This window comes from Diplotaxodon limnothrissa, linkage group LG3 (assembly GCF_057381915.1).
Source record: "Diplotaxodon limnothrissa isolate DT_005_m linkage group LG3, D_limnothrissa_male_GT1.1, whole genome shotgun sequence".
Classification (NCBI taxonomy): Eukaryota; Metazoa; Chordata; class Actinopteri; order Cichliformes; family Cichlidae; genus Diplotaxodon; species Diplotaxodon limnothrissa.
Genome location: NC_140598.1, coordinates 64,882,093 through 64,901,843, shown reverse-complemented (window position 1 = coordinate 64,901,843; position 19,751 = coordinate 64,882,093). Strand labels below are relative to the sequence as shown.

At 41.7% G+C, this 19,751-nt stretch overlaps 1 protein-coding gene across 1 annotated transcript in view; it reads right to left on the bottom strand.

Annotated features, from left to right (window-relative positions):
• Nucleotides 1-19,751, bottom strand: part of nrxn2b (neurexin 2b) — a 649,237-nt gene that overhangs the window by 94,349 nt on the left and 535,137 nt on the right. The window contains exon 17 of the mRNA XM_085349739.1: nt 18,873-19,054. Coding sequence (XP_085205865.1) covers nt 18,873-19,054 — 182 coding nt within the window. The remainder of the gene's footprint in view (nt 1-18,872; nt 19,055-19,751) is intronic.

The following is a 19,751-nucleotide window of genomic DNA, read 5'->3' as shown; positions in this document are numbered from 1 at the left end:
ATCTGTCTCCACCTTGACCACTGCCTTCTGTTGACCAAAAACAGCCTTTACAGCAGCTTTACCAAAGCGACACAGCACCTGCCCCGACTGAATCCTATTTGCACCTTATCGGCCAGCGTATGAAAGATTCAGAGGTGAACAACCATAGGATGGTTTCAGGTCTGCACAGCCTTCGGGGGAACCATCATTCTTCAGTTATCCGACAACAGGATTTCATCGTTTGAAGAAAGAGAAAAGAAGCAGGGACAGTGGAGCTCTCTCGCTGTGCAGCGAAGCTAAGACTTCACTCACCCATATCACTGAGGATGGATTACTGGTGAGTTACTCCTCGACCCATATAGAGAAGAAATTGAAAGGTGAGGAGAGTGTGATGGGCTAAATGTAAAGAACAGGACATTGTCATATTTTCCCTTCAGGGGATTACATCATGTCAACTACAAAGCAATCGTGAAAAAAATCAGATGTGGGAAGTGTGACCTGAGAACGGGGGATGAGGAAACAAACATACAGGTTAACCAAACTCCTGAATACGAAACAGAACAGACAGAAACAGTAAAATGACAACGTTTGACTAACTGCTATCTGTTTTAAATATCCCTCGTAGATTAAGGTTCATGTTATTAGTTCAACTTTGAGGTTTAATCACTGTTTAACTGCTCAGTGTACGAGCAGTAAAATATTATGAGATGGCTAGTCTCATCTCAATAGATAGAAATGATGGCTCAACCATAACAATATTGCCTTGATTCTAATAAAATAAGATATACTTTATTTATTCCAGATAAATTATAATGATTATATATTTCTGAAGTGAAACATTATACAAGATTCTGCAGCGCCCCGTTTAATCTCTCTCTATCCATTTCATATCTTCTCTTTAATCATCCCTTGTCAGGCGACAAAAATGAATTGGCAGCAGACCAAGTGCTCAGTTAACAGTGCATGTAGTAGCATTTGTTAGATATGTACTTTAAGAGCCGTGATGTAAAGGTGCAGCAAATTCAGTAAACTGGAGAAACCACATCATGTTCCAGGCCCAAACAAGGGTCTCATTTTCTTCCCCGGAGGGATGCTGGGTGGACCGTAACTCACTGCAGAACACTGACTGTGGGATTTATTAAGAACTCTTTTACTCCTCAAATGAAATTACAGTTTTAAAAATGTGTTCTTATCTTTTTAAGAGCCTCACTCTCACTTTTGACCAAATTTATGCTGACGGCTCTACACATTCATTCTTAATAGGCGTTCATTTTTGGAACAACAAAATCCCTGAATAATGAAGTGTTTTCTTCTAGTCTGTCAACAGCAGACCAGGAAAAGTTAAGAGTGGCGACCGAGTAAAAGATGCATTCATCATGTCTGCCTTGAGTACATCACCAAGGGCTTGGAAACAGACATTTGAACTCTGCACGGATGAGCAGATGCAAACATCTTTTTTGACTGTGGGCCTCTGAGATATTCTCTGGTAGTACATCTTTCTCACTCTGCCACTACCCCCCCCCCCCCCCCCCCCTCCCCCCTTAAGTCCATTTCTACCCATTGCTTTCAGTTTCTCCTTTGTGCTCTACTTTGTCCATGGTAGAAACATCCTCCCCAAGGTGGTCAGCAAATGCACTGAGATAAATGTGAGAAAAGATTCAGTAACAGTGTTTGGGCCTTAAGCTGACCAACATTTTAAGATGCGGATGGAAAGAGTTCAAAGCAGACTGTTGAAGTCAACACTGTAAAGTCAGTTTATGCTCATTCTCCTCACAGCAAAAAATACTCACAATTTTTGGCCAATGAGACATGGATAATGTGAAAGTGGGTCAAGAGTAATGTAGGATGCTCGTTTGGTGGTCGGTTAAGATATTAAAAGGGGAGTGTGGAATGATGGCAGTCTTACAATCAATAGAAGATGTAAAGTTTACTAAAACAGTACAGAAAGTCAATAGACAAACTTTCCCTGAAAAGGCAAGGATAAATGTGAGTATACTGATGAATTAAAGAGAGAAGAATAGGTAGGGGTTACCCAAAGGACAAAAAGCATCAGATCAACCAGCTTTCAGTAATACTCTCTAAACAATTATAGTAGAACTAGATACTGAGGGAAGGTGCTAATTATAAAATACTGAGAGTTTCGATACAAACAACGGAGGAAAGTGTTGTTGGTTTAAAGATATCACATCCACACTCCAACTAATTCATCTGTCAGCATTATGAGTTAATCATAGAAGTGAAAAGTTTTAATGAGACTATTCAGAATAGTAAAGACACCTGTGCGTTCAAACAGAAAATGAGTGTATTAGTCACAGAGAATTATTAATAGCTGCCACGGCAACAGCAGCTACGGTAGGTGTAGATAAATCAGAATACAAACAGAAGTATGTCTTTTTGTTATGAAAAACCTCACCCTGTATTATGCTGGATGAATTCAGAGTTGTTTTAAATAGAACAGACTGTCCTGTCTGGCCCATTGGTTATTGCAGTGAGTAAGGGGAGGCCTGGCTAAAGTGCATTCGGAGAGAGTGGAGTGCTGGATGTGCAGTGTTGACATTTGGAGAGGACTTCACAGTGGTCCTTGGGGCGCCACACTAAAGACAAAGTAGATCAGATAAATGTACTCTTTTCCCTTCTCCATCTTTGTGCATGCTCTTACTTTTCTCTCTGCCCTCCCCTCCACTTTCCTTCTTTCTCCTCATCCCATGGTGCTACTCTGTCTTTGTTTTGCAAAGTTCTGGTACAGTGTAGCTCAGCTCTATATAACAGTTTTTCCTCAGGTTTCAGTCTGATTCCTGTAGTTGTGTTGTAAAACATCACATTTCAGGCTTATTGAGTTAAATTCTAATCTCCAAGATTAAAGACCCACACGTCAGACATTAAATCTTAAATAAAATAACACGAGGAATAGAGACAAGAGTAGCGGCGCAATGCATCACAATGGCGATAACTCAATTTGGGCAGGAAAATTACAAAAGTAAATCATATACATCATATTGGATTGAACATGGGCATTTATCATGCTGTGCAATTATACAGTACTCATCTGGACTAAAATGATCATCTCATTGTGTATACCCTACAAGTATGCAGAAAGAGAGAGATAAAGTGGAGCGAGAGAGAGCAGGTAAGTGGAAGTTGGCAGACAGACAAGACAGAATAGAAAGAATTTAGTTTTGCCTTCCCAGGTGATCATTAAAGATCGGACTAACCGTACAGAGAGGCCTGCTCTTGGACCCTAATAGCTTATTGATTGGAAAAAACACCCTCTACTACTTTGATCTCACAGGATACATAGCTAGTGTGAGCTACAGGTACAGTGACCTACAGGCAGCTGAAATTGAAGGCACCTTGTTAACACAATATGTTTAAATAGCCTTAAAAGATTAACTATGGAGTATTTTAGGTGATACAGACAGAGAAAATGAAAATTAACCAGTCACATAGGGCCAATGCATACTTCCTCTTAGTGACTTTCAATTTGTAAATGTACAAATGAGTGACGGCCGATAAAATCTACCGGTTTTGTGCAACCAGTAACTTCTAATCAAGCTAATCGTGACTGATGCAGACAATCCTGGGTGCCTTCAATCCCACGCTTCTGTTGACACATCAAAGTGGCTTTTAACAAGACACTAAACTCTAAAATTGTCACGGTCCTGGGTCTCCTGACCCAGCGTTTTTAGTTCTTTGTGATTTTTGTATTATTGTACTTGTGTGTGATTTATTCTATGGCTTCTAGTTTTGATCCCTTGCCCTTCATGTCTCTCTGTGTCCCCTCTGTTCTGTGTAATTGTGTGTCTTTGCATGTTTGAGTTTCTTGTTTTCTGTCACTCTGCATTGTGCATTATGTTCTCATGGTTGGTTTTTTGTTACTCTCTCTAGTCTAGTCTCTTGTGTTCCCAGCTGAGTATTTCCCTGTGTATTTTGGTTCTTAGACCTCTGCCTTATGGTTTATGTCTCTGTATTTCTTAGTTGCTGTCTCCACTGTGTCAAGTTCGCGTCTCTGTGTGATACTTCCTGTTTTACTTTGATGGTCCGTGTCTCATGTGAATGCGTCCTGCTTTGCTTGTCTCGTCAGTCCTGATTTCTCCCAGCTGTGCCCTCCTTCTGTGTCTCATTCCCCTCGTTACTTCCCAGTGTATTTAAACCCTGTGTTTCTCTGAGTCAGTGTCGCGTCGTCCCTCATGCTGTGTGTGGATCTCCCTGTGTCTCCCTGTGAGTTCTTAGTTTATGGTTTCCCAGTTTAGTCTAGTTTTGTATGTTTGTTCTACCAGCAAATAAAGCTGTGTTTTGAGTTCACCTCCCCGAGTCTGAGTCCTGCATTTTGGGTCCAACTCCTGCCTGCCGCACAGCGATTCATGACAAAAATGCCTCCAATTTGTAAGTCACTTTAGAGGAAAGCATCTGCCAATTTACTCGGTAGTAATACATTGCTCTCTTTTTGTGGCCTCACTTAGGCTAAAGTGGCGATGTTTCACTTGTTTCATTTTCATTTGGAAGAAACTTCAACATTTAACAGCAGATGCTGAAACAATGTAAATTCTAATACAGCAGGAGCTCCTCTCTGCGTGAGTTCATCATCACATTATAACTGCAATCAGACATTGAAATGTTTCAGTCTTAGTGGGGATTTCTCACACTGTTGATGCAGATGTTAATTCTTTCAGCTGTCTTTTACATGTTACTAATTCTCAAAAACTCTTTTTGTATCAAACCCAATTAAATCTTAAACACACGATTATGCCAACAGAGTTCCTGGTGTTTCCAGGAGTACAAAAGTGGTTACATCCTTCAGCTTTTAGGTACTTTTGCTGTACAGCCTGCTCCCAGTTTGGGTTCAGGACACATATACCCTCTCTACTTATAAAATTTGGTTTTAAACTTTATTTTTAAATAAAAGTTACAGTTAGGGATAGATCTGGTGACCCTGAATCATATCTTAATTGTGCTGTTATAGGCTCCTGGGGACCTACAAATTCCCTTCTCTTTCACTAATCACATGTTTAAATACCACATTAACTTTTGTAGTTAACCTTTTGTCGTCTTTCTTGTTAAAGGTCTCTATATGCTCCTCTTTTGTGTAATGTCTTTTCCCTCACTCCCAACTGCCTACAGCTGACGCCTGGTTCTGGTTAGGGGTGTTTTCCTTTTGAAAGGGGGTTCTTCTTCCCCACACTTGCCAAGTGGTTGCTCATAGAGGACTGTCTGATTGAATTTAAATTACACTTACATCTGACAATTCAGAGCACATTTGAAAATCAAGACAAGCAACCAAGAAAAAGTGTTGCTTTGAAGTATGGAAAACTGTGCTCCTAATCAGGCCTCTTTGGCAGTGAATAAAGCCACATTTCCTGCCCTCTACCTGCATTACCAGCAAAATGCATGGATTTCAGTTATAAATGTTTAGACTTCAAAGGATTCTTTTAATTCGAGGGATGAACGTGGGCTTTTTAGGAAGGTACTAATCCACTTACCTATTTAAGGCTAGTCACGCATTATGGAATCTCTTAGGTAGAATCTGCAGATGACCCCCCACCCCTCCGCAGACTCATGCCATGCTTCTTCTCCAATTGCAAGGACAATCAATTAGTGATGCGAAAGGAAGGATTAATCGATATGCTGTCAGGCTCCTGCCGGCTGAGGAGAGAGACCCTGCCAAACCCACCAGGGCCCGATCTCATTACTGATGGCGGCCCACGCGCCCCTTTGCGAGGCAGCTGCATTCATCAAAGCAATGCCTCCCTTTCTTCCTCAACCGTTCTCCACGCTTCGTCCCTCCGTCCCTCCCTGCATGTTTGGCTTTTTTCCCCCCTGACAAGATGAAGGAGAGTAGGTTGCAGAAATGACACCCATTTAAGAAAGGAAAGATGTGGGAGGGGTGGGAGTTATAAATAAGGAAATTACAAAAGAACCACTGTGTTGAGCTGCCCCCGTAAATTGCAGCTGTGCATGTATTAAACTGTGTACTAGCACTAATCATACTAGTAAGTGAACGTAAAGGTGTCCTTGCAAAAGTCTGTGTAAAACCTGCTGGAACCTGAGAGCAGTGAGCAAATCTGTGAGCTACTGACAGCTAGTTAGGGGGAAAAAAAGGCATACTGTGTGTGTGGCTATGTGTGTGCATTCACATCCTTGTGTGTATTACTGGGGGCGGGGAGTAGTGGATAAAAGCCTGTGCCTCTCCCTGACAGTTTTATCCGCATCACCATCTGCCTTTATCTGACGCCAGCATCTCTCATCTCCCCATTGCACTCTGAAAGCTCTCCATCCACCCCGTTCTCCTCACCACTCATCTTATCCCAGGCTGCTGTCAGATCACGTTTTTCAACCTATAATTAAACAGTTGCTGGCTTAAACTCTTGACAGATAACCTGTGCCCATCAAAATGAAAGTGAAAAAAAGTCCTGCTGGTGGTATTTCCTAAATTTCTCTTATTTGCCAGAAGTGAGAGGAAGAAAAAGAGATCATGGGGAAGCTAATAAAGTCAGATGCCGCACTTCACATTTTGACCATGGGGATGCTTGCCTGCAGAAGCATGAACACTGGGGTGTGCCATCGTGCTCCATTCCTTCCTCATCAGCATTTGTCACATGCTGGGAGAGGCGTAAGGGTGGGGTCAAGAGGAGAAAATATAGCCACGTCCCTTTTGCTTTCTCCCCTCATTCCTCCCTCTCTGCTCCTGCTCAAAGTAGACAGTTGTGGTGAAGGATGGCTCCCTAACAGGTAATCAGAGACAGGCCTTATTTAATGTTCTGAGCCGGCACTGGACAGCAGTGATGGAGGTAGTCGGAGAGGCCCACTGTGCGGTGTGCACTGGCCCATAACTGCAGATGAGACACTTCCCACAGAGCAGTTACAGCAACAACTTGCCAGCTGTAAATGTAATGACAGCGGTGTGAGAACAGCAATAAATACAAACAGACAACTCTTAAAAAAAAAAAAAAAAAAAAAAGACTGTGCAAGTCCTAGTTTGAAAGGTGCACCTAAACTCCTACAACTTTACTCCGCCATCTGTCAGGCCATTTAGAAAGTTTATGAGTAGCTCGTGAAAAGAACAGCTCTGATATTTGCTCCTTTCTGCATTAATGACTCATCCCTCTGTGCATAACAAATAACCCCCAATTTGCTGCTCTGTTTTTTGTGCCTTTATTGCTTTGAGTAAAAACATAAAAGACTTCACAAGTCTTAAGCAAGGACTATTACTTCTGAACGTGCATACTAATTCCTTTTACTTTCTGATGAGTCACAAAGCTGAAGATAGTTAAAGTTTTGTGCTCCCTCTACACAAGCTGTTTCCACCATATTACAGCCTGCAAAGCAAAACGCACAGCGTCTTAATCTTGCTTTACCCCTTTTGAGTGTGTGTGTAGGTATGTGTGTGTTTACAGAGATTGCCCGGTGTGCTATCACCTGAGCCAGGTAGCAGGGACAGTGGAGCATGAAGCTAGGAAACGGAAAGACAGACTCAGCTAGCTAAAGAGAAAAGCAATACCTCTCACCCACTTTTCAGAGTTCCAGTGTTTGTCTAGAGAAAAAAGTGGACAACCTCAGATTGAAACTATCAAATCAGAACAAAACAATGGAATGTTTTGCTTTTGTTTGCACTGAGATATGACACACACCGGCATGCAACTGCAGCTTTCACACTCTGGTAAGTCTGGCAAAGTTAAGACAGGAGGGGTGTGTATCCTTGCAGCAGTCAAACTGACTGCTGTGCTGACTGAAAAACTGTATCACCGGCTTGAAAATCTGCTCTGGAAGTATTTACATTTTATTACAGCTGCTAAAATGCAAACCACTGGGAGATATTTTTCAGCTTCACTAAACCTGCCCCGCAAAATAAAGGAAATTCAGTGTAATTAACCTAAAAAAGCAATTTCAGACGATTACCAGCACATGACCATTTGGATATATATCCAGTGATGGACATGCTATGCTTATTTCGAACTGTTGATTGTCTAAAAAGTGTCAAAAAGAAGGCTTTTATAAACCTGTTTTTATGACTGGTTTTCCAAGGTCTTGCAAGGACATCTACCTTTTCCAGCAGCTGCAGATGGGAGATTTGGCTATCAGCACACTTCTATATCTGTCAGCACCCTTCATTCCCCAAATCTAGCACCCCAGGCCCTGATGGTGAAAATGTCATAAAGATTGGTAAAAATGATGTCCTGCGCTCTTAAATGACTATTTTTTACTTCTGTAGCGCTGACATCCTGTGAAAGAACAGCTCTGATGGAGACATTGTGTGTCTCCATGGTAAATCGAAAAATCCTCACCCAACAGAATTTTTCGATAGAAAAAAGTGAAGTGAAACTTAAGACATGAAACTTGTGTCTGTTCTCCTTTATTTCATGTTTTAGGTAATGAAACCAAGTGAGATTTTTGATATTTTGAAAAATCAAACGCCCCTTTTTCCTGTTTGGTCTATTTTGCTTCAAAAACTGAATCCACCTTAGCAGATATAAAACATTTTCATTTGCTTCAGTGTGGGGAATTTCTTCACCTCTTTGTTCAATACTCTAAATATTGAACAGCTTGGGGAACTTTCTAAGGTGTCATTACCTCACCGAAGCTATTTGGACACCAATGATGGTGTTTAAAGGTGGCGCTGTCACTTGGTGTTCGCTCGCTCTGTGGTAGAGTATCACTTCCTGTTCCTGCTCAAACACAGTGGTGTTTCTGAGTAGCTTATCTGCTTAGCAATTTAATTAAAATCTTTTAAATACATTCTTTTTTCATAGTATAATTTTCACGTGCTTCCTCCGAAGCACACTTTCTGTGTACTCACTACCTAATTTATAGCCAAAGTATTCACTCACTGTCTCTGTACTGTTTCGCTAGCTTAGCTTAGCTCTTAGCCGACTCGTTAGCACCATGGTTACTTCACCTGTCCCTCCTGCACTTTCTTGCTCATTGTGTCAGATGTTTAGTTACTCCTCGGCCTCCTTTAGCAGTAATGATATCTGTAACAAATGTAGCACATTTTCAGCGCTGGAGGCCAGGATTACTGAATTGGAGACTCTGCTTCGCACCCTTCATTCACCTGTAGCAAGCCAGGCCCCTGTAGCTGGTGCAGCCAAAGATAGCGTAGGCCCCGCTAGCTGTTCCCCGGCAGACCCCAAGCAGCTGGGGAAAGAGGGTGGCTGGGTGACGGTGAGGAGGAAGCATAGTCCTAAACAGAAGCCCCAGGTACACCACCAACCCGTTCATGTGTCTAACCGTTTTTCCCCACTCGGCGACACACCCGCCGGGGGTCAAACTGGTAATTGGTGATTCTGTTCTCAGACATGTGAAGCTAGAGACACCGGCAACCATAGTCAATTGTCTTCCAGGGGCCAGAGCAGGCGACATTGAAGGAAATTTAAAACTGCTGGCTAAGGGTGTTATGATATTTTGATACCACGGTTAGCATTTACAGAAGATTGTTTTATACAGGAAAACTGTTACTCAATAAGGTCCATCTACTAGTTGTTTTTCTCTTTCTCTCTGACCCAAGAATTAATGTGTAAGACTCACAGGCTGGTACCCCAAGGTCGAAAACACCACAGAGACGAGACCACTTCCTTACTCCCATCCTCCCTTCCTTATCTCTTAGAAAAAGGCTCGTTAAAGGCCAGGTGGTTTGTTTCAGAATTCACTAATGAAAGAACTCTGTATTCTGTGTATTTTGCTGGGATGATCATAAATTGTAGCTGAACTGATAAACTACACACAGGATACTTCTTTGCTCACAAGGCAGGAAGACGTTTCCTTATTTGGTCTGTACTGGTTTGAACTGAGAACTTGCTGACACACGAACCTTTTTTTCCTCTATATAAACTGCTGTGTATCAAATAAACCTTTGAGTCGATTGGGAAGGCAACCTAAAGCAGTCTCTGTTTTCTTGTTCTCCCAAGCTGCTCCCGAGCTCGTACTAACACGCTGAATGGCATACCTGAGTGTTACTTTAAATAATTAGGAATCTTAGAAGGAAAGGACAGAACTCTGCTTATCGCTCACGCCACGGAGGAAACCCGGGACGGCAATTTCCTTCAAAGGGTAAACGTAAATTCAGTAAAATCATAATTCACGTCGGCAGTAATGACACCCCGGTTACGCCAATCGGAGATCACTAAAATCAATATTGAATCGGTGTGCAACTTTGCCAAAACAATGTTGGACCAGTTTTCTCTGGTCCCCTCCCCAATCAGACCAGGAGTGACATGTTTAGCCACATGTTCTCCTTAAATTGCTGGCTGTCTGAGTGGTGTCCCAGAAACGATGTGGGCTTCATAGATAACTGGCAAACCTTCTGGAGGAAACCTGGTCTTGTTAGGAGAGACAGCATCCATCCGACTTTGGATGGAGCAGCTCTCATTTCTAGAAATATGGACAAATTTATTAAACCCCCCAAAATAGGACTATCCAGAGTTGGGACCAGGAAGCAGAGTTGCAGTCTTACAAGCCTCTCTGCAGCTTCTCTTCTTCTGCTACCCCCCCAAAAACCCATCTCCATAGAGACTGTGTCAGCTCCCAAACAGACAAAAAACAAACTAAAAACCAGCAACAAACAACTTAAACATAAACAATTACAAAGAAAGAACAATACAGTATCCACATCTGAACCAAAGAGTAAAACTGTGAAATGTGGATTATTAAATATTAGGTCTCTCTCCTCCAAGTCTCTGTTAGTACATGACTTAATAATTGATCAACAAATCGATTTACTCTGCCTTACAGAAACCTGGTTGCAGCAGGATGATTATGTTAGCTTAAATGAATCAACACCCCCGAGTCATTCTAACTACCAGAAACCTCGAAGCACAGGCCGAGGGGGCGGTGTGGCAGCAATTTTTCACACCAGCCTATTAATTAATGAAAGACAAAGACAGACTTTTAATTCATTTGAAAGCCTGATGCTTAGCCTCGTCCACCCCAGCTGTGAAACTCAGAAACCAGTCTTACTTGTTATCATCTATCGTCCACCTGGGCCTTACACAGAGTTTCTGTCTGATTTCTCAGACTTTATATCTAATTTAGTTCTGAGCTCAGATAAAATAATTATTGTGGGTGATTTTAACATCCATGTAGATGCTAAAAATGACAGCCTCAACATGGCATTTAATCTGTTATTAGACTCAATTGGCTTCTCTCAAAATGTAAAAGAACCCACCCACCACTTTAATCACACTCTAGATCTTGTTTTAACATATGGCATAGAAACTGAACATGTAACAGTGTTTCCTGAAAACCCTCTCCTGTCTAATCATTTCCTGATAACATTTATATTTACAATAATTGATTACACAGCAGTGGAGAGTAGACTTGTAGTAGATGTCTTTCTGAAAGTGCTGTAACTAAGTTTAAGAATATAATCCACCCACTGTTATCATCTTCAATGCCCTGTACCAACATAGAGCAGAGCAGCGATCTGAACGCTACCCCAACAGCGGTCGATTATCTTGTTAATAATTTTACCTCCTCACTACGTACGACTCTGGATACTGTAGCTCCTGTGAAAACTAAGGTCTCTAATCAGAAGTACCTGACTCCGTGGTATAATTCTCAAACACGTAGCCTAAAGCAGATGACTCGTAAGCTGGAGAGGAAATGGCGTGTCACAAATTTAGAGGATCATCATTTAGCCTGGAGAAATAGTTTGTTGCTTTATAAGAAAGCCCTCCGCAAAGCCAGAACATCTTACTATTCGTCACTGATTGAAGAAAATAAGAACAACCCCAGGTTTCTCTTCAGCACTGTAGCCCGGCTGACAAAAAGTCAGAGCTCTATTGAGCCAACCATCCCTTTAACGTTAACTAGTAATGACTCAATGAACTTCTTCACAAATAAAATTTTTATCATTAGAGAAAAAATTACCAATAATCATCCCACAGATGTAATATTATCTACAGCTACTCTTAGTACCATTGATGTTATATTAGACTCTTTTTCTCCAATTGATCTTTCTGAGTTAACTTCAATAATTACTTCCTCCAAACCATCAACGTGTCTTTTAGACCCCATTCCTACAAAACTGCTCAAAGAAGTCCTGCCATTAATTAATTCTTCGATCTTAAATATGATCAACCTATCTCTAATAATTGGCTATGTACCACAGGCCTTCAAGGTGGCTGTAGTTAAACCTTTACTCAAAAAGCATCTCTAGACCCAGCAGTCTTAGCTAATTATAGGCCAATCTCCAACCTTCCTTTCATATCAAAAATCCTTGAAAGAGTAGTTGTCAAACAGCTAGCAGATCATCTGCAGAGGAATGGGTTATTTGAAGAGTTTCAGTCAGGTTTCAGAGCTCATCACAGCACAGAAACAGCTTTAGTGAAGGTTACAAATGATCTTCTTATGGCCTCTGACAGTGGACTCATCTCTGTGCTTGTCCTGCTAGACCTCAGTGCAGCATCCGATACTGTCGACCATAATATCCTATTAGAGCGATTAGAACATGATGTAGGTATTACAGGTACTGCGCTGCAGTTGTTTGTATCATACCTATCTAATAGACTCCAATTTGTACATGTAAATGGAGAGTCCTCGTCACACACTGAGGTTAATTATGGAGTTCCACAGGGTTCAGTGCTGGGGCCAATTCTGTTTACATTATACATGCTTCCCTTAGGCAGCATCATTAGAAGACATAGCATACATTTTCACTGCTATGCAGATGACACCCAGCTCTATCTGTCCATGAAGCCAGATAACACACACCAATTAGTTAAACTGCAGGAATGTCTTAAAGACATAAAGACCTGGATGGCTGCTAACTTTTTGCTTCTTAATTCAGATAAAACTGAGGTTATTGTACTCGGCCCTGAAAATCTTAGAAATATGGTATCTAACCAGATTCTTACCCTGGATGGCATTACCTTGGCCTCCAGTAACACTGTGAGGAACTTTGGAGTCATTTTTGACCAGGACATGTCCTTCAACGCACATATTAAACAAATATGTAAGACTGCTTTCTTCCATCTGCGCCACATCTCTAAAGAAATATCCTGTCTCAGAGTGACGCTGAAAAACTAGTTCATGCATTTATTACTTCCAGGCTAGACTACTGTAATTCATTATTATCAGGATGTCCAAAAAACTCACTGAAAAGCCTTCAGCTAATCCAAAATGCTGCAGCAAGAGTCCTGACAGGGACTAGAAAGAGAGAGCATATTTCTCCTGTTTTGGCTTCCCTTCATTGGCTTCCTGTTAAATCCAGAATTGAATTCAAAATCCTGCTCCTCACATACAAGGTCTTAAATAATCAGGCCCCATCTTATCTTAATGACCTTGTAGTACCATATCACCCTATTAGAGCACTTCGCTCTCGCTCTGCAGGCCTACTTGTTGTTCCTAGAGTATTTAAAAGTAGAATGGGAGGGAGAGCCTTCAGTTTTCAGGCCCCTCTTCTGTGGAACCAGCTTCCAGTTTGGATTCAGGAGACAGACACTATCTCTACTTTTAAGATTAGGCTTAAAACTTTCCTTTTTGCCAAAGCATATAGTTAGGGCTGGACCAGGTGACCCTGAATCCTCCTTTAGTTATGTTGCAACAGACGTAGGCTGCCAGGGATTGAGTTTTTCCTTTCCAGTCACCTTTCTCACTCACTATGTGTTAATAGACCTCTCTTTAATCTCTGTCTCTCCTCCACAGCATGTCTTTTATCCTGTCTTCCTTCTCTCACCCCAACGGGTCGCAGCAGATGGCCGCCCCTCCCTGAGCCTGGTTCTGCCGGAGGTTTCTTCCTGTTAAAAGGGAGTTTTTCCTTCCCACTGTTGCCAAAGTGCTTGCTCATAGGGCGTCATATGATTGTTGGGTTTGTCTCGGTATCTATGAAGCGCCTTGAGGCGACTTTTGTTGTGATTTGGCGCTATATAAATAAAATTGAATTGAATTGAATTGAATTAAAGAGCTCCATCTACTAAGGAGTCAAAGAAATAGACCAGGACTCACTGGTTGAACTACAATATGTATGTAACTCATAAGAAGAGTGACCAAATGTGCAGATGGTACTTGGATGGACTGTGACGGACACACTATTGGTCAATTTAAAAGAAATCAAAGAAATCAGTCAGATCTGTCACATTTCATCCGTGTTTCCTGTACTACTGTTTTATGTCTGTATTGGCCTCACACAGTGTTGCACCACCATGTCTAATGTGTAAAAAAGACAATATTGGCTAAAGGTGGTACAGGTAACATTAGTAACAATAATGGGGCGGTTTGCACCATAAGAGTAGCCGTTGCTCAGGAGGTAGACCAGGTCATCGACTACGTGGAAACTTGGTGATTCGAAATTTAACTGGCTCCAGTGTGCATGGGAGGGCTGTCTGTTTTTCTGTGTTAGCACTACAACAGGTGTACCCTGCCTCTCCCTCTATGACAGCTGGGTTAGGCTTCACCCTGACCCCCCCAAAGCCAAAACTGCATAAGCGGAAGAAATTGGATTTCCAATAACACCCACTTGGTTGGTTTCAGTCGTTTTCCATTACAATTGAGTGCCACCTAATGTACTTGTGGCCGTTATATCAATGCGGCCACAGTCCCTTCGTCCTGTGACATCATGAACACTACAACAACGAAGGACGTCAGGACAATTGTATACCTGCTGCTCGGTGTTTCTTTTTATCAGACAGGTTTCAAAAATGGTGGCTTTGATTTCTGTGAAGGAGACTCTCTCATGACTCATTAGGGGGTACCACTGAGTAGCCAATCGTTGGATGCATTCTCGACCCAAGTAAGTAGTGAAAAAAGTACCTGGTACCAGGTACTACCACTTAATGAAAAATCCTAAAAACTGAGCCAAGCTGACTCGAGTATGTACTAGTGGAAAAGGGCTAATAGTAATAATAATTTAATGACATAGTCATTGGGAACTAATTTCCTGCCTTTAACTTATCATGAGTACAATTGCCTAAATATATTTATGTAACAGGCTATTCCTTTTACACTGCTGTTTCTATCCTTTTACTTATGTAAAGCCTCTTAAATGCTTCTTTACCACCAGATAGCATACATCAGCTATTTGACAGTTTTCCATTTTAAACTGGCTTTATCAGAAAGGCCCTTTGAGAATGCTGTGCCTTCTCTCCTTGGGTCATCTGATCACCCTTTGAGCAAGGTCCATATGCTAAACAAGACCTTAAAGTATAACTGAAAGTTTCCAAAATAGCAAAGTAAGTAGACTTTGTTGTATTAAAAGTCAACCAAGGCTCTCAAAAGCATTTTGTTTGGAATTAAAAGAAGACAAACAACAACAAACAGGCAAGATGTATAACTTTCCACATACAGCAGTGTGACATATCATGCCCACAGCAGTGATTGCGTATCACTAGAGCTGTTGCTGATACAGCTGTCACATGCATCTGAGCACAGTGAGTGAAAGGCGACTGGAATTACTTCATATTCGTGAGAATGTTTCACCACTCATCCAAGAGGCTTAATTAGTTTTACTGACTCTTGGGGGGGTTATGTGGTATTTAACTTCTCCGGGCGATTAAACAGAGAGGAACTCCTCACCAGTCAGTAGAACTGATAAAGCCTGATAGATGAACAGCATATTTTCTCCAAGACTACAAAGCAAATTTAGATTCAGATTGTTTTTTCTTTTGTTTACTACTACTTAATATTCTCTGACCTAGGCGATAGCGAATCTTTATAGACATATGAGCAATACTGCACTGCAACAGCAATAAACCCAGTCATGTTTGGCATGCTCAGCAGTGATTCATTCCTATGGCATTTTCCAGGTAATCTATTTCAAAGCTTTTTCATCTAGAACTTTCAAAATGTCAGCTAGAAAGTTTTCTGCACTTTCAGACACACCTACAGTAAATAATTAGGGAGGTGCAAGACACAAGGTCTTTTGAGGATATGGCATGTCCTTTTTAAAACAACTGTGGTCAGCACAATTCAACTTAAGCAACTTATCCCACACCCTCAACTTTACATCTCCTACCCTGAGGCTTGATGACAGTGAGTCAGAAAGATACAGTGAGTGATGTCCTGCCCTCTGTCACATAAATGGACAGAAATGGAAGAAAGCAGTGGCATGAAAGAGAAGGTGGCTTGGTAAGAGAGGCAGGGTATATAAAGAGACGGGTGGTCTGTGCAAGATAAGGAATAATGCTCTATCACATTCTGACACTGCTGTCAGTAGTTCTAGTTACAGCAGCAGTCAGATTTGTGTCATATCCTCTAAGGACAGGAAATGGTTGAGATTGCATTCTGTGAAAACAACCATTAACAATAAAAATAATAAATACTTTTATGAGTAATGGTGGGTTTAAGTTCTCATAATTCAGAAATTTAGAACATGTTGAAAACCCAACAGGACTGTGCACACCAGTTTTTAAATATGTCAGACCCTTCAAAATCCCACCAGAGGCTAGGGAACAAGTCACCCTGGAGTGAAAAGTGAAGAGCTGTGTTTTTTGAACCAAACGCTGAAGCTAACAAATAAGGCCCCAGGTATTAGACCTCAAGGCCACTATCGCTGTTTGATGTGACACTATTTTGTAGTTTGACTAGGACCAGGAAGCCCCCACATCAGGTGGGGATGATATGGGGCCATGGCTCACAGGTTCTCTGGTCTAATTTACCTGTACTTCTCCCCTCAAAGAGAGACAAGCATAATTAACAGGACCAAAACACCCACTGTGGGCTGAGCAGAGTCATTTATGGGAGTGACTCGGGAGGAACGGCAGCAAATGAAATGTAATTGCAATGGGAGCAGAGGAGCCGGGCTGGTGTGTCGGAAGCACTGATGTGTGTGTGAGAGGGAGAGAAAGAGAAAATGAACGGGCCAGACATGAGGGAATGAGGGAGTAAATGAAAGACTCAGAAGTTAGATAGAGAATATGCACTTGAGAGAAGAGCAAGCAAAAGAATGACTGATGAGGGATCGTGGTGGATGGGCTGAGATAAAAAAGTGGGAAGCTATTCCTTTAGGTTAGGTTAGAGTAAAAAAAATGTACCATGGTTCACCTGATGTTTGACAGAAAGGCAAAGTCAAATTAAAGGATCAGTTCAACAAAATTACAAACTCTAGATGTTCACAGCCATACAGATAGTTTCATTTCCCCAGGTGCTGAGTTACGTTCAGAGATTTATTGCAATACCCAATAAAATGGAGGTGACGGTAAATGGAATTTTGTTGCAGTGCTCACGTCTTTGGAAATTTAATTTAAAAATTCCACAGCAATGTCTTATCACAGAGTCCTCTTACACAAATAATCCAGGGACCACGTTTTCCAAAGGACTTTTTCTTTCTGTATAAAGTGCTTCCACAGAAAAAAGACTCTGTAGTCTATGAAATATGTAGTCTGTGGAACATGCTAAGGAAAAGTGTTCCTGGAAAGGGATGTTGTGAAATTCTAAGTGCAGCAAGCACCACAAGTAAGCTGTAGTCTATGAATATGTTTGCAAAAAGAAGGGCAGGCGTGTGGTGTATTTAGAATGGCAAAACACTCCAGAAGTAAAAGAGCAAATGTTTGTGTGTTTGTTGTTTTGAATAGAGCCAGATATTGACTCTTGTTATTATACGGTCTTCTAATGATATTATTATCGGAGATGCGCGACTATATCCAAGCAGCCTTTTGTTAAAAAGCTTTTATTAAAAGCAGCAGAAGCTTTGCTTGTGATGTTGTAACCGGCCCTTCAAATGTCGGCGCGGCAGCAGTTAAACTCTGCCACATCCCCACTTCAACCTGAGCATTATTTGCTGGGTACACTGCATTTATGACTGTAATCTTTCATCATTACAGTCATTATCTTTATTTATCACAGATTTTAAGAGCATTTAAATTGGCCCGGACTTACTTAGTTCATCCACTAGCTTTGCCCCCCTACTTTTTCAACTACCCCTCTCTTTCTCTTTTCCAGCTGTCCCTCCCTCAGTCACTTTCAGTTTACGGAGCACTGGATGAGAACTGACCCGGGGTCAACTATGTTCCTGTCGCTTCCAGGCACAACAAATTGGGGTCACTGGGATGTTGGCATGGTTTGATCACACACACACACACACACACACACACACACACACACACACACACACACACACACACACACACACACACACACATGCACGCAGATGGTTGAGCGTAGATAACAGTGATAGCGTATTTTAAGTAAGTGTGAAGAAACTGTAGGATACTGCAATATCACCATTACAGGTACCATAAAACACTTGAGCTGTGAACCTAACTACACACAGCTTTTAAGTGCATGACTTCAGCAACATGATGAGTGGACCAGGGTTATCAGGCGTGGTCCTGCTTGGTAATTAACGGAAAGTCCACCATCAAATTGACTATGAGCGTTGAATGTAATGTTGGGCAGACGAAGCACAGGGGTCAATGAGACAATTAGAGCCTGCGTAAAAGCATTTTTTAAATTCCCGCTGTCCCTTAATTGCCATTTCAATTTATCATTAGAGGTGGGTTTAAATGACCTTTAAGACTAACATATGAAAGCAATAAAGGCAGAAATGAGGGTAATAACTAGTTTGACAGTAGATAAAAAGAAATGTTAGTTCACAGTCATTTTCCCGATTCTACACACATTAATTTCTTGCACTGACCCTTGCAAGTACTACAAAGCAGTAATCTAAATGGCATTTTAAAGGGAATTCTGCAACAACTGGAGAAGTTCTGTCCAGTTTTCCAGTTTTGTGAGCAAAAGTTTAACCTTAAATGATTATTCTCCTCTAGTGCTCTAGGAACTGACTTGGGAATCTGCTTTCCCCTGAACCCTACTTCTCTGCCATTTCACCTTCCCTGCCCAAGTACTTCTTAATCCATTTTATTGTGGACTTTCTCCTCTGATTCAACTGGCTGACAGTTCCTTCACTGTATTTTCCAATTCCCCTAACAATTTCATCCCCCATCAAATACCCCAGTACAGTATCTTACTATGTGCAGCTCCAGGTAATCTCCCAGTCCCCTGGCACTCTCCACCCTGACCAGAACAGCCTCCTTCAGCTGTGTGCTGAAGCCCACTGCCAGCCGGTCTGCCCGTGTGCTCGGCCGGTCATTGGGTGGCCAGGTATATGTGATGAGGGCTCCGCCTCGCCCGAAGATGTATGTTGTCCCAGCTGCAAAACACAGGGAGGAAAAGGGAATTACGGCTTAGTTCTTCAACATCTGGATAAGAAAGAAGTCAGTATGTTAAGTGAACTGAAAACACAAACAGAATATATTCCACTGTGTAAAACTGGGGGAAAAAAAGAAAAAGAAGACAGACTCTATGGACAACAAAATTATGTTTTTTTCCCTGTTATTTGTTATTATATGGTGCAATAACATTTCAGCTAGCGTTATTGCTTTCTTATGGGTTGCATATTCTTTTATTGATTTCTGCAAGTTTAAATTGAATAGCGTTTCAGCAGAAAGTCAGTAGTTAGAGGAAGTCTGCATCAGAGAGAAAGCACTATGTCTGGTTAAAAACATGCAACTAAAACATGTTACTGGTAGCGTACATCTTGGTCACAAAGTCATATCTAGCGTGAGCCCTGGTATGTGCAGGATGTCACTCGCCTTTGAAATGGTTATTCGGCGGGCTTCATTTGCAGTCAGTTGCCCGCAGTTGTGTTGGATTCAAACTAGGGCGAACTGACAAACTTTGGGCTCGCTATGCTGTCAGTATAACTACCATCTCTCAAAATTTAACAAAAGAAATTCTCCCTGTCAAAATAACTTTGCCTTAACACCTTGGGTGGCTGTAGCTCAGGTGGCAGAGCAGGTCAGCCACTAATCAGAAGGTCGGTGGTTCGATCCCAGGCTGCCTCCTGG